Consider the following 23154-nt stretch of genomic DNA (forward strand, 5'->3'; position numbering starts at 1 on the left):
AAAAGAAGAAGAAAAGCTTCCAAAAAGTACGCGAGCGGGAAGGCAGAGAAAAAATTTTTCAACAGTCGTTGAAAAACACGCGTCTGCTTAGCTCCGCGGAAACTAAGAAACTGGGGATCGCGCGCCTCCGTCAGGCAAGAAGGCACTCGCGCATGCACGGTGCTGCCTAACTAGAACTTTCTAAGTTCTTAGAGTGCACTCTAAAATTGTCCGTACCGGGGCTCCGTCAGTGCCGTCACCCATCAGTTAAGAATATGCTGCCTGCTTGTCCTGGGATAATGCAAGATACCAGAAATGAGCATTTCCCAAAGCCTACAACTTGGATTTATTACTATTGGTGAACTCTGTTGACAGAACTAAATTCATTGCACTGTAGTCAAATCACGCCTAATAAGGCTTTGTCTCATTATAAATAAAAAAAAATGTTTGTAGGCAAAAAAAAAATATTTTAATTAACTTATGTGCATAAAAATATGAAAATATGATCTTACCAAAATGGTCCTCTGTAAGTTTGAATTAACACTGCTGAACATAAGTTTACCAACTATGGTGGCAATAGTGGGAAAGACAAGAGCTCCACATAATATGCGGGTAGCAGATACATGATCTGCTAGAGGATTGGCTTCTGCTGGAATACGCGGAACAGGGCATCCAATGCCTAGAGAAACAGGACAAATGATCACTTCAGCTTCCTGTAATAAAGGAAAAGTTTTACATTGACAAAAGTACTCTTCTCTCCTAATTTTACTTTTCATTGGTAGTCAGTCTGGACTACTCATATTTTAGCATTTCTAGAGGGCTCAAAAACAATTAGATGTTGGTACAAGTCTTTTTCCCCAAAGAAATTAGATAGTGGGCACATGAGGCTGAGGGCGATAAACTGAAATGTGTGAAATAACATTAGAAGGCATTAGAAGAAACAAGATCCAACATTGTAGTCCCTTAAGTAAAGCTGAATTTTACCTGAATCTAGCCACATAGATTGCAGGCTAAAAATCAACTTACCGTATTTTTCGCTCCATAAGACGTACTTTTTTCCACCCAAAAATGGATGTAAATCTCGGTGCGTCTTATGCAGCGAACATACAAATTGTTTACCCCCCCCCCCCCCGGTACCATTTTAAAATCAATCCCCCTACACCTTTTTAAAACACCCCTACCCCGCCTCACCTTTTTAAAACGCCTGCTGCCGCTCTCGTTGTACCTTTTTAAAACATCCTGGTGGTCCAGCGTGTATCCCTCCCTTGCTAGACAGCTGTCTTGTCCTATTTCCCGGCCAGCGGTGCACAGGTCAGGAGCAAGCTTTCTGCACTTCCGCTTGGGCCCACGTTGCTTTCTGAATGGCTATTGTCAGTTCTCACGGGACTCGTGAGAACTGACGGCAGCCATTCAGAAAGCAGCGCAGGGCCCAGCAGCAGCGCAGAAAGCTCACACCTGACCTCTGCACTCCTGACCTGTGTGCCGCTGGCCAGGAAATAGGATGAGACAGCCGTGGAGGGAGGGAGGAATTTAAAAAGGTACGGGGGGGGGGGCTGGCTGGCTGGCTGCCTTGGGGTTTGCTGGCTGGGGGGGTACCTACGGGGATGCTGGCTGGCTGCCACTAGACGTGCCCTGTACCGGCCTACCACTATATCACCAGGAGGGGGACAGGGCACACCATTTGATTCAGAATTTTTTTTCTTGGTTTTTCCTCCTCTATAGGTGGGTGCATCTTATGGTCAGGTGCGTCTTATAGAACGAGAAATATGGTAAGTCCAAGATGTCAAAATGTAGTCTAAAGTGAGGTACTTAGATTTTGGTTGCCTAAACATATATCCCAGGTCCTGACAATCAGTGCTAGGATCTCAAAAACAAAATGAGGCTGCCAACTGTTCCCCCAATGCTTTAAAATTGTAAAAAAGTCTACCCACGAATGCCCCTAACTATTTAGAAGTATTGGGACTTTCCTCCTCCTTCCAGCTACTGGAGCCCTGGCACTTAGGGCCGGATTCGATAAACGGTGCCTGGTGGCACTTACATTGCAGGTGCCAGTCGGCGTGGTTGTCAATCAACAGTTAGGCATCCTTTATAGAATCCCACTTAGAGGAATCTAGGCATGCTTAAGTGTAACTGGGCGTACTAGAGGTAAGCGCCAATATTGTAGGTCATGTTTTACTTGGCCTAACTTAATGGCACCTAACTTGGACGCCTAGAAACACTTAAGATACCCATGCCTAGTCTCCGCCTCTAACTACACCTACTTTCAGATAGGCACCAAACATGTTAATTTTTTTTGGGACTGGCTGAAAATTGGTGTGGTACCAGTTAAGTCAATTTAAAAAAAAAGTTGCATGCAGATTCCAAAGTTAGGCATCACTAAGCATCCTATACAAAATCGGCTCCTTAGTTTATTCATTGCACTATTAAGCAAGAGATCGACCTACCATTTGACATTGTGTACTTTCCTATTTTTATTTATGACTAATATATTTGTGGAACTAGGTAGTTGTTTTGTATGGGTTAGATTTACATGCACTTTTTTGCCTACTTCTTATAAAAATAAAGTGCATCACACTGTTTTCCTTTAAATATACATTTCTCCCTCCGGATTCGCGGGGGATAGGGGCAGAATGGTGAAATACTGCGAATATCTTCTGGTCCGGCTCTGACCCACCCCCGCCTCCCTCCTGCCTTCCCCCCGGCATCCCGGCCTTACCTGGTGGTCTAGCGGGCTTTCGGGGTAAGAGCGATCTTCCTACACTCCTGCCCCATGCAGATCGCCAATAGGAAATAGCTGCCATAAGTTCCCGTAGTCTCTCGAGACTACGACGGGAACTCCCCACAGCCATTTCCTATTGGCGATCTACACGGGGCAGGAGTGTAGGAAGATCGCTCTTGCCCCGGAAGCCTGCTAGACCACCAGGTAAGGCCAGGACGCCGGGGGGAAGGCTAAACTGTGGGGGGGGGTTTCCCCCTCTCCAAAAAATTGCAAATATGTGAAATCACGATTGCCGAAACTGCGAATGGGGAGGGGGAAGTGTACAAAACTGCTTAGAGGAGAAGAATTTATTGGATTACCTGGAAATATACTATTCAAAATCTGTAACTTGTTTGAATATTTGCGCCACAACCTGAGCACATAATCCTCCCAGCGAATCATTTTGCCTAGAATCAGCATAACTGGGATGGTAGGCAATCCGATCAAGAGGAATAAGGGATCAGCTCTTTCCATAACATCAAGACCTTCTTTATGACCAACAACCTATACAATATAAGCAAAAAAATATTGCTCAAGACACAGCACTACCTTAATAAACACGATATCGTTTGCTTTTCTGCATTGTTTTCTTTTATTAATGTCACCAATCATGCAAAGAACATAAGACAGGTAAACAGAAAGAGTAGGAGGAGTCTGGCACATACTAGTCTAGGCTTAGCACACTTGAGAATATTAAGGAATCACTACTCAAGTATATGCACTCTATTGCAGAACTACTGTTTCTTTAGTGATGGTGGCAGTAGTAGCATGGGTAATTAGAGGAGAGAAAACTCTTAGAGAGTAAGAAATCTCAAGCTCCCAGGTACAATTTCTAGGAACCATGGCAACCTGGAGCCCAGGATTTATCAAGCCCATTCTCAGTGATTGAGTAATTTATAACTGAAAATGTGGTTATTTTTGATGGTAGAGTCACATCACAATGCAGTTGCTACAAAGGATGTATGCAAAAAGCATGAGGGACAAGTTGAGAGCTGGAAATGAATGAGTAAAAAGAATCCCCCTCACCGATGTCCTGTGTTGTTGGGATCCAAATAATAATATTTATTTATAAAACTTATAGCCTGCCTATACCTAATATAATATTGTAAAATTATGTCCTACCTGTTAATTTTCTTTCCTTTAGAAGCAGCAGATGAATCCAGAGACAAGTGGATATAGCTCACATCGACCAGCAGGTGGAGATAGAGAAACTGATTTTCCGTTGGCCTTATAGCCTGGTGTTGCTCCTGTTGAATCAGTTATGCATTTTGCCCAAGCATCCCAGGAAAGGAGTATGAGCACCCAAAGAAAAAGAAAAAACTTCATTCCAGTGTTAAACCTTCCAATGAGAAATGTAAGAAAATAATCACCAACGATATCCTAACCGAACCTAGAATCAAATAGATCCATAGAGAGACCCTCTGGGTGGGGCTCTGGATTCATCTGCTGCTTCTAAAGGAAAGAAAATTAACAGGTAGGACATAATTTTACATTCCTTAGCAAAGCAGCAGATGAATCCAGAGACAAGTGGGATGTAGCAAAGCAATTTCAAACTGGGTGGGACGACAATGTCGCTTCTGCAATTACCGAAGCGCCAAAACTTGCCTCCGCACAGGCCGCCACGTCCAGACGGTAATGCTTTGAAAAGGTGTTCCCCGAAGACCAAGTAGCCGCTCTGCAAATTTCCTCCAAAGACAAACCACCGGACTCCGCCCAAGACGTCGCCAAAGCTCTAGTAGAATGAGCACGAAGTTGTTCCGGCACGAGCTTCCCTGCCAACAAATAAGCCGACGCAATCGCCTCTTTAACCCAACGAGCAATCGAAGCTTTAGACGCAGCCATACCCTTGTGTGCCCCTGCAAATAACACAAAGAGATGATCTGACCGGCGAAAATCGTTAGTCACTTCTAAGTAATGAAGAACTATACGGCGTACATCCAGTAACCGTAACAACGCGAAACGCGTCCCCCAATCCTCCTTCCGAAAGGCCGGGAGGAATAAACTCTGGTTTACGTGGAACGAAGACACCACCTTAGGAAGGAAGGACGGTACCGTCCGCACCGACACACCCGCATCTGAAATGCGTAAAAAAGGTTCCCTGCAAGACAGTGCCTGCAGCTCCGACACTCGTCTTGCAGATGCCATAGCTACTAAAAACACTGTCTTTAACGTGACATCTTTCAGAGTCGCTGCCGACAGAGGCTCAAACGGAGCCGCCTGCAACTTATTGAGGACCAGCTTCAAACTCCACGCTGGACAGGTGCGCTTTACCGGCGGACGGATATGGTGAACCCCCTTAAGGAATCGTACCACGTCCGGGTGTGAGGCGATCGTAGAGCGAGACACCCGGCCCCTGTAACAAGCAATGGCCGCCACCTGAACCTTTAGCGAGTTAAAGGCTAAGCCTTTAGATACTCCCTCCTGCAGAAAAGAAAGAATAGCCGGCAGAGACGCCTGGAAGGGCGCAATACCCTGCTTACCGCACCAGGTCTCAAAAACTCTCCAAACTCTCGCATAGGAGGTAGAAGTAGAAACCTTCTTAGCTTGAAGTAGAGTGGCAATTACCTGATCCGAATAGCCCCTCTTTTTCAACCGCGACCGTTCAATAGCCAGGCCGTAAGACAAAATTGGGCCGGATTTTCCATGGAGATTGGCCCTTGAGTCAGCAAGTCCGGAGTCCCCTGGAACGACAACCGATCCCCCGTCGAGAGCTGAATCAGATCCGCGTACCAAGGCCGACGCGGCCAATCCGGAGCCACCAGGATCACCTTGCCCTGAAAGAGAGCAATACGTTGTAACACTCAACCTATCATCGGCCAAGGGGGAAATACATACAGAAGGGAAGTCGGAGGCCATGGAGAGCTAACGCGTCCACCCCCTCCGAGCCCCTCTCTTTTCGTCTGCTGAAAAACCGAGGCCGTTTTGCATTGCGGGAGGAGGCCATAAGATCCATTTCTGGAAGCCCCCACTGAAGGACTAGTAGCTCGAACGCCCGCGGTGATAGCTCCCATTCGCCGGGATCGAGAAGATTCCTGCTGAGGAAGTCCGCTTGAACGTTTTCGTGACCCGCAATGTGTACTGCTGACAGAAGCGACACATGCCCCTCTGCCCACTGAAACAGCATCATCGCCTCTGCGGCCAATTGAGGACTCCGAGTCCCCCCTTGACGATTGATATAAGACACCACCGTGACACTGTCCGAAAAGATTCTGGTCGGTCGGTCCTGAATCATGGACTGAAATTCTCATAGCGCCAGCCTTATAGCTCTCAGCTCTAGCAAGTTGATTGAACACTGGGTCTCCTCCGAGGACCACACCCCCTGAACGGAAGCTTGTAGGCACTGAGCCCCCCATCCTCGAAGACTGGCATCTGTCGTGATCACGACCCATTCCGGCGTCGCCAGCGGCATGCCCCGGAAAAGATGGACTTTGTCCAGCCACCAGTGCATGTCGCGAGCCTCCCGAGGGCTCCATTGGAGTTGGAGATTGTAGTCCAGAGAAGCCGGGGACCACCGAGAAAGAAGCGACTTCTGCAAGGGCCTCATGTGGAACTGAGCCCAGGGAACCACTTCCAGAGTCGCCACCATCGAGCCCAGAACCTGAACATAATCCCACACCCGAGGTCTGAGCGACCCGAGAAGACCCCGAATCTGAGACTGCAATTTCTCTCCCCGTTCCCGGGGTAGGAAAACCCTCCCCAGACCAGTGTCGAACCTGACTCCCAGGTGCACCAAAGACTGAGACGGGGACAGAGAACTCTTGGGGAAGTTGACGATCCACCCCAACGACTGAAGGAGAGAAATTACTCGTTGAGTTACCGCCACACTCTCCTGTCTGGACGAAGCGCGGATCAACCAGTCGTCTAAGTACGGGTGTACCCGAATTCCCTCCTTGCGCAGAAAGGCAGCCACCACCACCATTACTTTTGAAAAGGTGCGAGGAGCCGTAGCAAGGCCAAAGGGCATCGCCCGAAATTGATAGTGCTGGCCGAGGATCGCAAACCGCAGAAACCTCTGATGCGGAGGCCAGATTGGAATATGGAGGTACGCCTCTTTGAGATCGAGGGACGTGAGGAACTCTCCCGGCCATACTGCCGCAATCACCGAGCGAACCGTCTCCATTCTGAAATGGCGAACACTGAGAAATTTGTTGACCCCTTTGAGATCCAATACCGGCTTGAAGGACCCCCCCTTTTTTGGTACAATAAAGTAAAGGGAATAAATACCTCGGCCCGCCTCCTCCGGTGGTACCGGCACCACCGCCCCTAGATCCAGCAGTACCTGAAGAGTCAAGTGGACCGAGTCTCCTTTGGCCGCCCCATTGCACGGGGACACCAAGAAAGAATCGGCGACGGGAGAGGCGAATTCCAACTTGTACCCTTCTTGAATAATGTCTAACACCCACTGATCTGACATGATTTTGGCCCACTCCGCCCAAAACGCCGACAGGCATCCCCCTAAGGGAAAAGCAGAGGGAGCCAAGACCTCGTCATTGTGGAGCGCGACTTGCTGGGGTACGGGCTGGCTGACCTGAAGGGGGTTTCGTCGTACGAAAGGAACTCTTCTGCTGAACCCTGGGTCTTGAAGCAGAGAAAGAACCATAAGCGGAACTGAAGAATGGTTTACCGGACCTGTATCTCCTAGCCTCCCTGAAACGAGGCCTAGAAGACGAGGATTTTAAAGGGGGCCTAGGCCTATCTTCCGGTAACCTCTGAGTTTTGGTATCGCCAAAATCCTTTACCAATTTATCTAAATCTTCCCCAAACAATAAACCTCCTTTAAAAGGGAGTTTCACAAGGCGAAGCTTGGAAGCCGCATCTGCCGCCCAGTGACGAAGCCATAAGTATCTGTGAGAAACAACCGAAAGCGACATCTGTTTAGCAGAAGCGCGAATAATATCATATAAAGAATCCGCCAGATAAGCCAAACCCGATTCCAAATCAGCCAGTTCCGGAGGGACAGAACCTCCGGACTCCATCATATTATCCGTCATTCCTTGAGACCACTGCAGACAGGCTCTCGCAGCATAAGAGCTGCAAATTGCGGCCTGTAAGGTAACCGCAGCTACTTCAAAGGATAATTTCAAGGAAGATTCAATCTTCCTATCCTGGGCATCTTTCAACGTAACACCCCCCTCCACTGGCAAGGTAGTCCGTTTGGTAACTGCGGCCACCAGTGCATCCACCTTAGGTAACTTAAACCTCTCAAGTTCGGTCGGGTCTATCGGATACAAAAGCCGCATGGCCTTAGCTACCCTTAACCTGACCTCCGGCGTATCCCATTGCGCTGAAATCAGCTCCTGCATGGCCTCATGCACCGGAAAGACTTAGGTGGCCTACGAGTACCAGCCATAAGAGGGTTACCTGACACCTTCGCATCCACTTGAGAGATGTTCAAACCCAGCAATGCTTTCGAAATTAAGGAAGAAAGTTCTTCCCTATGAAAAAGACGAAGCGCGGAAGGGTCATCCACTTCCTTACTCGGGGGATCCTCCGCTTCCCAATCCCCTACCTCACCTTCCTCTAAAGCCTCCGGAAGCGAAAAAGGGGAAAGCAACAGAGGCTCGTCCGCGGACGCCAGTCTGCATTTTTTATGTACCAGCGACTTTCCTGTAGAAACCTCTCCACCCGCCTTCCCCCCAGTCTCCACATTCAGGAGAACAGCCGAGGAAGAGGGTACAGGAAGAACCGGCAAGTTCACAGGAACCGGGAGAGCAGGCTGACCGCTCTGCAACATAAAAGCCTTATGCATAAGCAGAGCCCCGTCGCGAGTCAGAGCCGACTGCGAGGGGCGGGGACGTCGAGCGCGCCTCCCGGACGCGGGAAATGGCCCCCTCACACGCCTGTAAAAGAGCATCTTCAGCCGGTGTATCAAAGCAACCGGCTGAGCACAATCCCGCCAGAGTCCGACGTGATCCGCAGAGTAAACACCTCAGACGCGAATCCTCTGCCATCACCCGGTCCGGACTCAAAAACCAACTTCCACGGAGAAAACGCTCACTCGAGGCAGAACAGCAAATTGAAAAATAAAGCAGCAATTTACTTACCCCACTCTCGGCCCGCCCCCCCTGCTGTCAGGATAAAGTTGGTAATTGAGCCTGAAAGCCGACACCAAAGGGCACAGCTCAGCTCAGGAGGGGGCGTTTTGGTTTTTTTTGTCAACTGGAATGAAGAAAGAACGCCGAGAGCCAGGAAAACCCTCAATCAAACGGAGGGAAGGGTGGAGAAGGGACCTGGGGGGGCCCAGGTGTAGCTCCTAAAGCCGGCACCACTCAGCCAGGCACCCCGATCCTACTGAAGAGTCAAAGGCTCAACAGAGGAGAGAAATAAACACCAGGCACAGCCAGAATCCAGGAGCTAGAGAGATAGCTCCACCACTGCTGGGAGATAGAGCAAAACTGATTCAACAGGAGCAACACCAGGCTATAAGGCCAACGGAAAATCAGTTTCTCTATCTCCACCTGCTGGTCGATGTGAGCTATATCCACTTGTCTCTGGATTCATCTGCTGCTTTGCTAAGGAAAGGGTTTTTATCTATGGAAAAGTGTCCAGAAGACGATCCTTACTTAACCAGAGTCCTTCAATAGAGAATAATATTTTAAATATGGTATCATCATTGTTGTCCAGCTTTGCAGATATAAAAGTCCAAAGGAAAAATTTAAGGGCTGTTATTAAGGGAAAAAAAACAAATCTACAATAAAAAAAGATTACCTGCATCACAGTTACAGCTCCATACGTAACAGCAGTCCAATAGATTGAGCCCACCATAATCCCTGCTGCTGCAAATGGACAGGCTTTGGAAATTAGCCTGTCTGCAAGATCAAAGACATAAACTACCGGACCTGCAATTACAAAAAAATAAAAAATAAAAAAACACTGTTAAAAATTATTTTACATATGACAGGTATTCACTACACAGACATACACATATACTCTGAGTATCTGCTTGATACAACTAGTCCCATAGCAGCAGCCTTTATATCCATTCTAGACTCTTGGAGCTGATCCTTGTAATATTTTTTCCTTCACATATGAAATGGCTGATTCTTGATTTAATACTGTTCTTTGAACTTTGAGGGGACAAAGCTGCTTTACAATGTACATCCTCCTGCCTGTATACTGGTGAGATCATATGTTAATTTTTTTTTTTTGGGGGGGGGGAGGCGTAGCATATCCCAAAAAAGGCAGAAAAAAGAAAGATTACTCTTTCTACATGTTTTGGATACCAATGTATAACATTTGATTGAAAGTCCCAATAAGCAAAAGAAAAAAAAAAAAAGGAAACTTACAACCAAATTAAACTTATTTAAATCTTTTATATGACAGGCATATGGCTAGACATTGAAAATGCATTACAGCTCTCTCTCCGGATTTGCGGTTTCATTACTCATGAATTCGGTTATTCATGGATTTTGGGCCTGGGACCTACCCATGTGAATTGCTCCGTCCCCGACCTCCCTAGACCTTACCTGATGATCTAGTTGTGACACAGGGTGGGAGCGATCTTCCTACACTCCTGCCCCGTGTAGAGCTGTCATCAAAAATGGCTGCCATGAGACTACAACGGGAACTCACAGCAGCCATTTTCGATGACGGCTCTGCATGGGGCAGGAATGTAGGAAGATCACTCCTGCCCCGTGTCACCGCTACATCACCAGGTAAGGTCTGGGATGCAGGAGGGAGGCAAGAGGAAGGCGGGGGTGGGTCAGAGTCGGCCCAAACGTTATTCATGAATTTTCCTTATTCGTGGGACGGCTCTGCCCCTAACCCCTGTGAATGCGGAGGGAGAAGTGTATATGAAAAAATTTACCACAAGTTCACTAGAGAATCAAGCAACAACAAGCAGTAGCACACCTTTCATGTAAACTATTGGAATCAGATCTATTCTCTATATTCTTTTATTTAAAAAAATATATAAATACCACACTATAAAAAGCATACTCAAAACACTTTGTCCTCAATGTTCAGCCATAAAATGTTAATGACTTCTTGTTCAGTCCACTTTGCTATTAAATTTTAGATCAATGTTTTCCAATCTTTTCAAGCTTAAGGCATACCTGTGTGTTCCAATATGTTGGGCAGCAAACCAACCTTGGGAGGGGATGCCAAAGGTAAAAAGAAAAGTTAGGGAAGCCTCAATAGTTCCAACAGAGACAACAATGGCTCAAAAACTGCAACTTACGATGAGGAAGATGGGGAGATACTGCATGTAATATGCATGCTGTCCAAATACAGTAGGTTCCAGCTATTCATGCCTCTCATGCTGCCTTTTCATTTCACATTCCAGGACTCCTGCTGTGTCTAGGACAGACACACAGCGAGCATGTGTAGGTGTTCTCAGAAAGAACACCTACAAGTTTAAGAACCATCAATGATTGTCTCTGGTTACTGCAAGATGCTGACAACACAGCCCAGCCCATGTGGTGTCCTGAATCCAAGCATCAAGCAATGGTGTCTTTTCTTTCTATGATACCTCTACTACTACTTATTCCGTAGTGTTACTAGATGTTCACAGTGCTGTACACAATCAAATAAGATATGATCTCTGCTTGACAGAGCTTACATCTATTCAAGACAGGCAAACAAGACAAATACAAAATTAGATGAGTTTATTTGCTATTGGAACAATTAAACAAAATCCAATTAGATCTGAAGGCATAATAGTGTGCTATGATGTGTAGGTTGGGAAATACCATTTTAGCAGAAAGTTTAAAAATAGAAATATCAAAATCCAAAATAAGCTATAATTTAAAATATTTTTATACCAAAAATAAGGGATATAAGACATTTTAGAAAAACTGTGCTATTTGTCTTCTTACCCAGTTTTGGAAACACTATTAAATATTCTGCATTGCACTGGGGACATGCAACTCTAGCTGTACTGTTTCCCCTCTGCTTCTCGTCCACCCAACGCTGTAGACAAGCCTGGTGAACCCATTTCGTAGAACCTCTGCATCTGCAAGGCCTCACCCATTCTGCTGTCCGATCATCTTCATCGGTAGCAAAACATACCCAGCAACTCCTACAAATTAAACAAAAAATAACTCACTAGTTAAAAACAAAACTTACTGAGGCATTTTCTTGGAGTAAAGATTTAAGTTTGACGTAACAGTGCATCCTCTATACCAGGGATCTCAAAGTCCATCCTTGAGGGCCGCAATCGTCGGGTTTTCAGGATTTCCCCCATGAATATGCATTGAAAGCAGTGCATGCACATAGATCTCATGCATATTCATTGGGGAAATCCTGAAAACCCGATTGGATTGCGGCCCTCAAAGAGGGACTTTGAGACCCCTGCTCTATACCCAGATGTTCTGTGTCAGACATTAATCCATTCAATTGTCTCTCTTCTTAGATGTCATAAAATTAGTAGAAAACATTATATAACCTTGTCCGTGCATCCTATGCATTACAGAATAGGTTTAACAAATACTTGCACTGCAAGTATGTGAACATGTACATGAAAATGATGTATGAATGCATGCAGGATGTATGAATGCATGAAGGAAAGCAGCTTACAAAACCCCAACACACATGTGCGTGGAGGTGTTGCACCAATCATGGCAGCTGTTCTTAATATGCTGCAAAAGTGGCCCTATAAGAAGATTTGTCTCCAACTCTTTCCAAAGACTTCCCAATTCCAAGCCATGGGAATCAGACAAAGCACAAGCTGGCTCCCATTCTTTCTAAAATGTAATTTTTCATTGAAAGGAAAGGAAAGACACTTTTTTTTTTTAAAGAGAGACTACAGGCTCCTTTTACAAAGCCACGCTAGGGCCTTAACGCACGGAATAGCGCTCGCTAAATTGCCGTAAGCACTAGCTGCTACCGCCTCCTTTTGAGCAGGCGGTAGATTTCCGGCTAGCGCACGCTAATCCGGTGCGTGCGATAAAACCGCTAGCGCGGCTTTGTAAAAGGACCCCTACATGTTTATTCCAACCTGAACGAATAACCCAAGAGGCCACTTGAACTAATTCCTGCTCTAAAGAGTGCAGCAAATAAAAATCATATATTCAAGATAGTTACAACTCTTCAGGGGTGGGGCCAGAAGGAGGCAAAGCCTGATCATAGCTAGTATATGTGGACTCTTGTCCAGCAATCTCGGAATTTATTTTCTAGTAATTCTAAATAAAATCTCCAAACTGAGCATGTCACAACAGCATAACAGCTTCCAATTATCCCTTTCACAACAGGAGATATTTGAAAAACGAGACATATGGCCATTGTTCATCTAGTAGAAGTCCAAACTGCCAGGAATGAAATGAGAGTCTTATATTTTTAATCTAAGACTATACCAGAAACCTTTAAGGTTGTATTTAATGACGTTATGCCTTGGTGGAATATCTGCAGAGTCAGATGTCATGTAAGTGGTCTAAAATACTTTCACTAAAGAGCACAGATATACATACATTTGTATGATATTTCGCTATGAATTGCTGTTTCAGCTGTGTACTGTGATGTCCTGTGATTCATTATCTAAAATTTGCAGCATTTAGTTATCTAATTGCTTTTCTGTATGCTCCATCTAAGTATTATACTGAAGCTTTTATAAATGTTTCTTCAATATTTTTAAGATCATAAACCACTTGCATTTTTTATTGGTTTTACAAGTCCCCATTCCTTCTAGTTATAGGTATTTTGTCCCATTTGTTACCAGTATACTGCTTTGAAACACTGAAAGAACTACACAAAGAATCATATGATACCTTTTGTATAATTAAACCTCTAGAAAGTTATGAATAATACATAGCAAATCTCTAGTATTCAACCATCACTCTTCTCTCTTTCTCTCTATTGACAGAGAATGTAGTGGGAAGAGCTAAATAAAACCATTTCAACGTAAGTATCCTAGTTCATGCCAGACTTTCCATTTTCTTCCACTAAATAAAACATGAGCTTGATCGCAGTACTACTGAATGAAGCCAGTTCTCATATAACAGCGAAGGCTGGCTAGGTGAAACAATGCAATTCTGACAAACTGAATTAGCTTTCTAGTTTCAAAGTACAAAAATAATAATTCTTATGTCGTTTCAACACTTTCTTCATCAAATCAAGAATAAATAATGACAATGTGGAATTTTCTGCCGATATGATTTATTAGCCCCACAACCAGCTAGAACTATTCCCTATGACCATGGCATGACTTACAGGGTGGGCAAGAGTACGCCCAAGTTCAGGATCCAACTGGATTCCACAGGCCAGGGAACTGGCCTGAGCCAGGACAGCCTAAGAGCTGCCCTACTGAGCAAGAACAAAGGTGTGAAGGACCCAGTAGGCCCATCCCAACCAAAAGGGACTCGGGCCCCTTAAACCCAGCACGGTTAGCTGAGGCTTCCAAGAACACACAGCGGAGTGTCCCAAACCATAGAAAACGAGGAGAAGAAGGGTAAACTATATAGCCTTCATTTTTACACAACCCACCAATCTCAGAGGCAAGTTGCTGCTCACTACTACGAGAGTCAAAAGGTCTCAAGATACTGAAATACCGCCAGGACCGAGCACGGAAGCATAGCAGAATGATTGGTCCCTTGTAGTCCCCCTATAGCTAACTGTAGAAGCACAACCTGCCATCTAGTGCAAGGGAGATCCATATCTCCTACCAGCTATATTAATCATTATGAAACCAGGCACTAGGAAAACTAAAACCTGGACACACCTGGCGGAAATTGCAGCCAAAGCTACCATCAGGAGAGGGGCCTGACACTGTAAACAACAAGTATCCTTAAGTAGGCAACCAGGAAAATCATAGCAAAAGCCTCTCCTGGGCATGTCACGCACCTTTCCTGCCTCATACTATCACAAGCAGAAAACAAGGAAACTCAGAGCAAAAACACAGTCCTGCATGGAAGCATGTTCTGCTAATACTGAACTCAGAATGGGTCCAACACGAAACTAGCTGCGGCTAGTTCCCGAGGCCTTAAAGAAAACCAGCATGAGCTCCTCTACCTCGACTCAAGTTATGACTTATTGGATTGTGAATTGCTAACAAAGTTCTTCTCTAATTGTTATAAACAGTGTACTTCAAGATGAAAATCAATGTAAATTAAACCTACACCGAAACAATTTTTTATACATATATATAATAATTTTTTTTGTTCAACTATCCTCAGTTTGAAAGCATAAGCGAGTAGAACAGAGTACCCCGTTCTATTGCTTTACTTTTGCAACAGCATATCAGCCATATGCTACACACTGTTACAGTATAGGACCACCAATTTGTATGCTTTTTTAAAACAGTGAGTTAAATCAATCAATAAACAGTGCTAATGATATATCCCTTGATACACACTTTATTTAAATAAGAACATAAGAACATAAGCAATGCCTCCGCCGGGTCAGACCACAGGTCCATCCTGCCCAGCAGTCCGCTCCTGCGGCGGCCCAAACAGGTCACGACCTGTCTGAATCACCAGAAGGGGCCCCCTTACCACCTTGGTTTCCCATTGAGTCCTATCTTCCCATCGAAGTCTTAACCCTCCGGTCTTCCACATGCACGACCTGGTTGGGTTTCTATACTTATTACCTGGTTAACTTTCTATACCTGTGTTACATCCCATTGAAAGCTCAAGTTCAGGTTACTTATCTCAATATGATCGGCTAATTAAGCCATGCAATAGCATTCATTTGTTGTGGTTGGCTCAGTCCAATTGAGCTCAGTTTCGGGAATCACCCCTTCATCAGGAACCTTAAAAATTTCCAACTCAAGCCATAAGCAACTGTGTACTCTATTAGCTGGTGGTAACAACAGCTCCCGGAATGATTAGAAAAGAACTTTGTTGTCAATTGTGATTTAGAGTGTTCTTCAGCTGTGTTGTATTGAATTGATCAATTTACCTATTATTATTGGATTGTGAAAGCAGTGTATTAATTTTTTTAAATTAAAGTTACTCACCCAGTGGCAGTAGGAGAAGAACGGGTCATTTTAGTTTGGTGACCCGGATGCCTTGCCTCTCTTTTGGGCTCCAAGTCAATGCCATGTTCTGAGGCTTTTGATTTTTTTTCGGTGGCAGCCAAAGCGCAGACGATGCCCTCCGGTGGTAATGGCCTTTGAATTTATAGAAGTCGGCCACAAGAGGTACAGGGGGCAGGGCCCAACTCATGACGCAACTCCCGCCAGCGGCAGAATTGTTATGAGTGCCAGCCAGTAACATGCACCAGGGACATTCCATGTCAAGTAGGGCAATCCTGAAAACCGCCCACGCTCAATCTCCTTGAAATCCAATCAAATTTTACAGGGGTGTTGTCTAGGGTCTCAAATGAAACTCTGCAAAAGTTTTTGGATCTATCTCAATTTGGTCAGGAGCTAGGGGCGGTTGAACAAAAGCAATCGATCCACTCCCATGCTTCGTGTGACCTAAAACACCAACTTTGCTTAAGTTGATTTTCCCTTCCTGCTCTAAGCATTGGAGCCGCCCTCATGATGATGTCACCATCAGCTTTTCGGGTAGGGTGAGTGTACTAAAGAGAGGCAGGAACAAGCTGCGGCCATTTTGAATTAATTATTCAGTGGTTGGTTACAGCGGCGGTAAGCTGAAAGGTTTGAATGTCACTATGCATTTTTATAGACGAGCCTTTCTGTAAGAATGTGTTCCCACGGTGGTGGGATATGATAGTAAATGAAATTTAAGATAGCATCATAGTAAACACTAAAATGCTTGTTTTGATTTCATTAGGGATATGAGCCTTGATAAAACCCCTTCGGGTGAAACATGTTGGCGATATAAATCCCTGAAAGCGTGACCACAATTTTAAAGCTAAGTATTTAAAACTATTTATACACTAAGGTGGAAAAAAGTATTTATAAGTTTAACAATAAAAGTATGGATGATCCCGTGAGGAAGTAGTACATAAAGCCTGACACAATGAATTTGTTTGAGTGCTAGATGGTACTTATGAGGATCTATAAAAAAGTTTAAACATTTACTGTGAAGAGAGTTAGGAGGGGGTCTGAAAGATTATATACCCTTCTGGTTGAAAGTCTTTTCAATAGTAAACATTTGTGAGCATGTACAACTAATGTTTATCTTTGAAGCTTTAATTCTCACCAAAGAAAGGTCAGATTCAAGATGAAACAGGATAGCTTCTGTAGCAAAAAAAACATGCTCTTTCAAAAGATATTTAAAAAAACAAAAAACTACACATTAGATATATTTGAATCTGAAAAATAGTGAAAATTTGCATAAATGCATAAAGCCATATTTTTTTGAATGGTCATATCTTCAGCTTCACTTCACTGTAAAGGCTCGTATTGCAAATCTTGGAAGTACCTCATGGTACATGTCTGCTGTAGTGTTGCTCGATTCAGGAAAAAAAATTTCGATTCTAATTGGTTTTTCTGATTTGATTTTCCTGCCCAATTGGGTGTTTTTTTCAACATCCTGGTGGGTTTCTTTTATAGCCTCTTCACCCCCTTTGCAAACAAACAAAAAAGACTTTTCCTCTCTCTCTTTAAATCCTAGCTCACATTTGCGGTCTAACACCAGCTCTGGCAGGATACACGTTTCAAATCTGACATATTATAATCACAAAAGGGAAAATATAATTAGTTTTTCTATCTTTTGTTGTCTGGTCATTCAAATCTTGTTAGTCCCAGGCTCTGGTTGTCTTCTGATAACTTGCTTGCCAGGGTCTCCTTCTTTCTTCTTTCTCCATTATGTAATGTAATGTAATGTAATTTATTTCTTATATACCGCTACATCCGTTAGGTTCTAAGCGGTTTACAGAAAATATAACCATCAATCTGCCTTCTCTGTCCTCCCCTTCCGTTTCCCTTCCCTCCCCCGGAGGTCTGGCATCTTTCTTTTTTTTTCGTCTCCATCCACAGATCTATCTTTTCTTAACTACTCTTTCATCCAGCATCTCTCTCTCCTTCCCCACCACCCCAGGGTCCACCATATCTCCCTTTCTTTTCCCAACTATGCTCCTATCCAATATCTCTATCCCCCCCTCCACACCATCCCTTGTGTCCATCTTCTCTCCCTTTCTGTTCCTTCCCTCCCTAAATCCCATTGTCCATCATCTCTCTTCCTCTCCTCTATTTTCAGACCCATTGTTTCTTCACTCCCAAAGTCTGGCATATGCATGTCTCTTTGAACCCCCCCCTTTCCTCCCTCCCTCTGTGTACTTCTACACCAGGGCCTCCCTCCCATGGTCTGTTCCCCCCTTGAAGGCCTGCACCTCCCCCCGAAGGCCTGTCCCCCCCCCTCGAAGGCCTACATCCCCCCCAAAGACCTGCCTGCCTGCCTGTCCCCCCCCCCTTTGAAGACCTGCATCGGTGCAGCCCCCTGAAGGCCTACCTACCTGCCTGCCTCCCCCTTGAAGGTCTGTCCCCCCAAAGGCCTGCACCTCCCCCTGAAGGCCTGTCCCCACCTTTGAAGGCCTGCATCCCCTCCAAAGGCCTGCCTGTCCCCCCTCCCTTTTGAAGGCCTGCATCCTCCCCTGAAGGCCTGCCTGCCTGTCCCCCCCTTTGAAGGCCTGCCTGCCTATCTCCTCTGATGGCCTGTACCCCCCCTCCCCCGGAAGGCTGCACTCCCCCCAAAGGACTACACCCCCCCCTCCGTAAGGCCTGCTGTTCCCCCTGGCCTCCCAAATCAATCTTCCTAACTTCAGCAGCCTGCCATAAGATCACTGGCGCTAGCGATCTTTGCAAGCTGCTGTATGGCTTCGGAGCGTCTTCTCTCTGCTGCGGTCCCGCCCCTTCTCTGATGTCAGTTGTACCCTCAGCTGACTTACCTACCAGACTATGAATTGCTGTATGGAGCCAAACTTTGCCAAAACTTTTCGTTTGTGAACTTTTTTGCCTACTTTGCTGACCTGTAGAAATGGAAGTACATTCGTAAATGATTTCAAACTTGGCACAGAAACTTGTCCCAAAGTGTTGTGCCAAACTGCAAAATTTCTGACTCCTAGGTAGTTTCCTTCTGCTGCAGTGCTTAAGCAAAGTTGGCGTTTTAGGTCACACGAAGCATGGGAGTGGATCGATTGCTTTTGTTCAACCGACCCTCTAGCTCCTGACCAAATTGAGATAGATCCAAAAACTTTTGCAGAGTTTCATTTGAGACCCTAGACAACACCCCTGTAAATTTTGATTGGATTTCAAGGGAGTTGAGCATGGGCTCCTGGTCCACTTGACATGGAATGACCCACCAGTAACAGGTGCCGAAGATGAGGAGAAGGCCCAAGGGGGCTGAAGGAGGCCTAGAAGAGCCGATGAAGGCTGAAGGGAGACTCTGAGTCCGGAGGCTATTGTGGATCTGGCAACGGAGCTGGGTCGCGAATCCGACATGCTCATCTTACATCTTTGTGCTTGCAACTGAATCAGAACTGACCTCCACGGGACTATGTCAAATGCATGGTTTTGTGACACTTCATCTGAAACTAGTGAATTCCTCTATTTCATACCCATCACCTAGTCCAATCATTCCAGATATAGTTGTTGGCTAGGAGTCACAGACTTGTCACTTCTCTCTGGAAACCACTTTATATGCACCAAGTTTCATTCTTTGATATAGAAGAGAGTGGTCAGTCAATTTTTTTATGCAATTTGAGTTTTTCAACTGTTAAGATTTGATTCAGAGGATTAGAGATTATGGTTCTACAAATTAAGTAGATTAATGCCTTATTTGGAATCTATCTCAACATGTTACTTTCCGAGTCCTGAGATGCAGACACTTTAGCCAAAACACAGCCCGAATCAAGTCAATAAAAAATCACAAAAAGAGTTACCAAGCACCTTCTGTTTGCTGTTTTTATCATCTCCAATGTTTTGTTTGCTTGCACCCAGTTTTTGTCATGGGCGACTATTGTGTCTCCACAACATGCCACAGCTAAATCAAGTATGTTTCCACTTTAGCAGGGACAAGATAATTAGGAGTCAGAAAAAGACATAGACTGTGAAAAAGACAGACTGACTCTGTAAATTAACACTACCCAAGAGGAGGACCCGCTGTACAAAAATTTAGCTCAGAGAAATAAAACTCTGAAGAGGGAGTGGTAACCCCCTCTTAGGGAAAGAGTTTATCTTCCAATCATTGCTTCATAAATGTTCAAAGTGAGTACAACTCAAAGGTGTAAATTATGGTAACTGTATAACTGTATGGGTTACCACTCCCTCTTCAGAGTTTTATTTCTCTGAGCTAAATTTTTGTACAGCGGGTCCTCCTCTTGGGTAGTGTTAATTTACAGAGTCAGTCTGTCTTTTTCACAGCTAAATCAAGAGCAGAGGCTGGGCAGCGGAGCTGAATTAAGGTGTTGGCCACACAGCACTGTTATTGTGCTACTAGATTCACCCAACCCTATTTTTATATACAATCCTCAGACACCTAATCTCACCCTCAATTAATTCCTTCATCTATATTAATTTTCCCAGCTAGACAAAGTTAAAATTCAATTATAATTCTCTTCTCAGAACCAAATTCAGTCCATCAGAATTGATATTTTTCTTCCTATGTACACACCTGACAAAAGCCAGCTTCCTCAGCACAATTTACCAGTCTTTGAGAGCTAAGTCATTTTATTTGTTTGCTTAAAAGATTTATTTACTGCACTGCAAGCAACAATAGACCTCCCTAACGCAAAAAGCAACGGGCTGGAGAAGGGATGACTGGCTTGTAAGGGTAGGAACAGGGGTCAATCTGGCTTGCTGAATGGACAGCAGGCTTGAGAGGGTAAGAGTTGAAGTGGCTAATTTCAGACAGACAGAGAAACAAACTAGGTGGGGAGGAAGACTGCTGCTGACAGTCTTGTCTAGTTGAGATATCTCCATTTTGGGTAGAGGTATCAATTCTGGTGTTGGTTTACACATTAGGCTACCTCTCTACTCAGTCTGAAGCAAAATCTTATTCTTTCAAATGTTCAATTTGCAACAACTAGTTTATTACATTATGTAGTATGTGTCATTTTGGACAGTAGGGATATACAAAAGCAGTCTCAGAAATCTAGGGCGGGACCTGCACCTGCTCCTAACACTGAGGAGCAAAGACAGTGTCCTTATGTGCTGCTATACCCACTCTGTAGAACTTGGAGAATGTGTGCAGAGTGGACCAGGTCGCAGCTCTACAAAATCTCCCCAGGCAAAATCACCTAAGCTTCTGTCCAGAAATAGGCTACGCTTCTTGTGGAATGCGCTTTCAAGGAGACTGGCGATCGCTTGCCACAACCAATATATGCTGATGAGATGGCCATTCATATTCATCTTGAAATGGCTGCCTTAGATGCCGGACTCCCGCGTCTAGCCTAACTGGCGAGCACAAACATATGGTCCAACAGTCAAACTCATTGGTGACCTTTAGATAACGTAGGAGGTCTCTCCTCATATCCTAGACTTCTGCCCTGGCATCACTGCGCCTTCTTGGAGGTTGAAGAGGGACAGAAGCTTGGCTTCGCCTAGGTCCTGTGAGGTGGAGGTAAATTGGTCAGTGATTGAAACTATAAATCTGGTATGACTTGGTACTGGATTAAAATATCCTCATCCAAAGTAGGTTTCTGAGACCATTCCTCTTCACTATATCTCTGTAATAGTACCCTTTAGTGGGATTTGTTTTGTATCTGAGGACTTTTTCCTAAGGAGTCCCACAAACCATCTTCCTGGTTTTATCTAGGAAGAATCTCCTGCCCATTATGCAGGCTGAAATTGAATAAGCCAAGACTTTGCTCGTGACTCTTGAGAATGTCATAGAGAACATCAGCCACATAATCCACCCCCCTAGCATAAGCTGGAGTAAAGGCTCGTCCTCTGTCAGGGTGAGTCCACACATCTTGGCATGACAAGCGAGCACAACAAAGGATGCTGCTGCAGTTGCTTTGATTCCTAAGGATCAACATGATTGTGTATTTTACATTGTAAGCCGCTTAAGCACTAAGCAGAAATTTATTTTTTTTTTTAATAAAATAAGGCCAAACTTCAAACTGCCTTTTTAGGACCACATGCATTCTGCGAGCCAGTGTATCCTTTAATACTATACCTCCCTCAATTAGCATGGACGTGCGCTTGGTTACCTGAAAAACCAATAAATCCACCTTAGGCTGAGCGAACATCTGTTGACATGCCTGTGCCATAGGATACAGGCCTAGCCAATGTTTTGGCTACCTTTAAAGAGCCCTCAGGAGCATCCTAGTGCTCCATGACTAAAACATTCATATCATGATGCCAGGGAAACAATGTGGGCTGCACTCTCACTCTGCTCAGGATAGAACACTAAGTGGAAGGGAGTTGGTAATGAGCGCCAAAGTAGTACTGTGGGATCCTCCTCTTGATCAAGGGCCATTACTGCTTCCTGCATACTTGCTCCTGTTTGCAACCCTATATCGCCAGTAAGGAAGACTTGCTCTATGACAAGGGCATACAAACTGATTCTTCACCTTCCAAGTCCCTGCCCGAAAGGTCCCCAGGATCCTGGTCAGCTGCTGCCAATAATGCACCCTGGGAGCCCAAGCCTCACTGCACGACCCCTAGCTCACTGCTAGACTTCAAATGAGAATCCTGGTTATTCAAATAAGCAATTTCAGGAGAAAAAGTGTACTAGGCATCACCGAGTCCCCTTAAGTAACTCTACCTTATGTCTCTTGAACTCCACTGCTTCCACACTCTTACATTTAGGTGCACTGCTGTTCCGAGGCTCCAGGAGAGATGTTCTCTTGGTAGACAGCCTCCCCCCCTAAAAGTTCCTTAGCCTTAGAGACCAAAGGGAAGGCTAAGCCCGATGCTCCCGCCCTTCTTCACGTGCTCCACAGCAAACGTAATGCATGGGTACTCTTCCGGCATCCATCCAGGTCAAAACTGGCATGAATTAGAGGTAAAAAGAGTGACACCAATCCTGCCTGGATGTGGCAGAAACCTTCAAAAATAGGTTTTTCAGACCCCCCCCTGATTTTGCCCATAGGCTATAAGAGCCTTACTCACTCCGATATGTGCTCTGAAGGTGCTGCCAGTCTAGGGTTACCAGATGTCTAGATTTCCCCGGACGGATTTTCAAAACCCAGCACTTTGTCCAGGTTTTGAAAAGCTTCCGACGTCGGGACAGTCTCCACGAACACATGGATGTAAAAAAATGTCACGTGCACATCATCACGTCACATTCGTGCTGATGCTATCCCAACGCACAAACAGGGGTGGCGCTGGGGGCATGACGTGGGCAGAACTGGGTGGGGCTATAGGTCCAGATTTTCCTTCAGAAAAATCTGGTAACCCTATGCCAGTCAGACTGATCCTCAATCCCTGCGGAACAACACATGCGAAGGGGGGGGAGGGAGGCAAAATTGCAGCCAGCACCCTGAAGAGCCCGTTGCAGATGCCTAACAGCCTGAACTCAAGCCCCTGCAAATCAGTAAACAAGCTAAGCTAATAGGGATACCGATACCAAGCTCCAAAAAGTCTTCTGAAGGCTGGCCAAACAGGTCCCCAAGGGATTAACTTGCTGGCT

General features: G+C 45.1%; 1 protein-coding gene across 1 annotated transcript in view; it reads right to left on the reverse strand.

The window, feature by feature from the left end:
- MARCHF5 (membrane associated ring-CH-type finger 5) overlaps nt 1–23154 on the reverse strand; it is a 42438-nt gene that overhangs the window by 15882 nt on the left and 3402 nt on the right. Inside the window, exons 2-5 of the mRNA XM_033943211.1 lie at nt 11554–11756; nt 9446–9576; nt 3058–3241; nt 492–658 (exon numbers count right to left, since the gene is read on the reverse strand). Of these exons, the coding sequence (XP_033799102.1) occupies nt 492–658; nt 3058–3241; nt 9446–9576; nt 11554–11756 (685 nt within the window). The remainder of the gene's footprint in view (nt 1–491; nt 659–3057; nt 3242–9445; nt 9577–11553; nt 11757–23154) is intronic.

This window comes from Geotrypetes seraphini, chromosome 4 (genome assembly GCF_902459505.1).
Source record: "Geotrypetes seraphini chromosome 4, aGeoSer1.1, whole genome shotgun sequence".
NCBI classification, from domain to species: domain Eukaryota; kingdom Metazoa; phylum Chordata; class Amphibia; order Gymnophiona; family Dermophiidae; genus Geotrypetes; species Geotrypetes seraphini.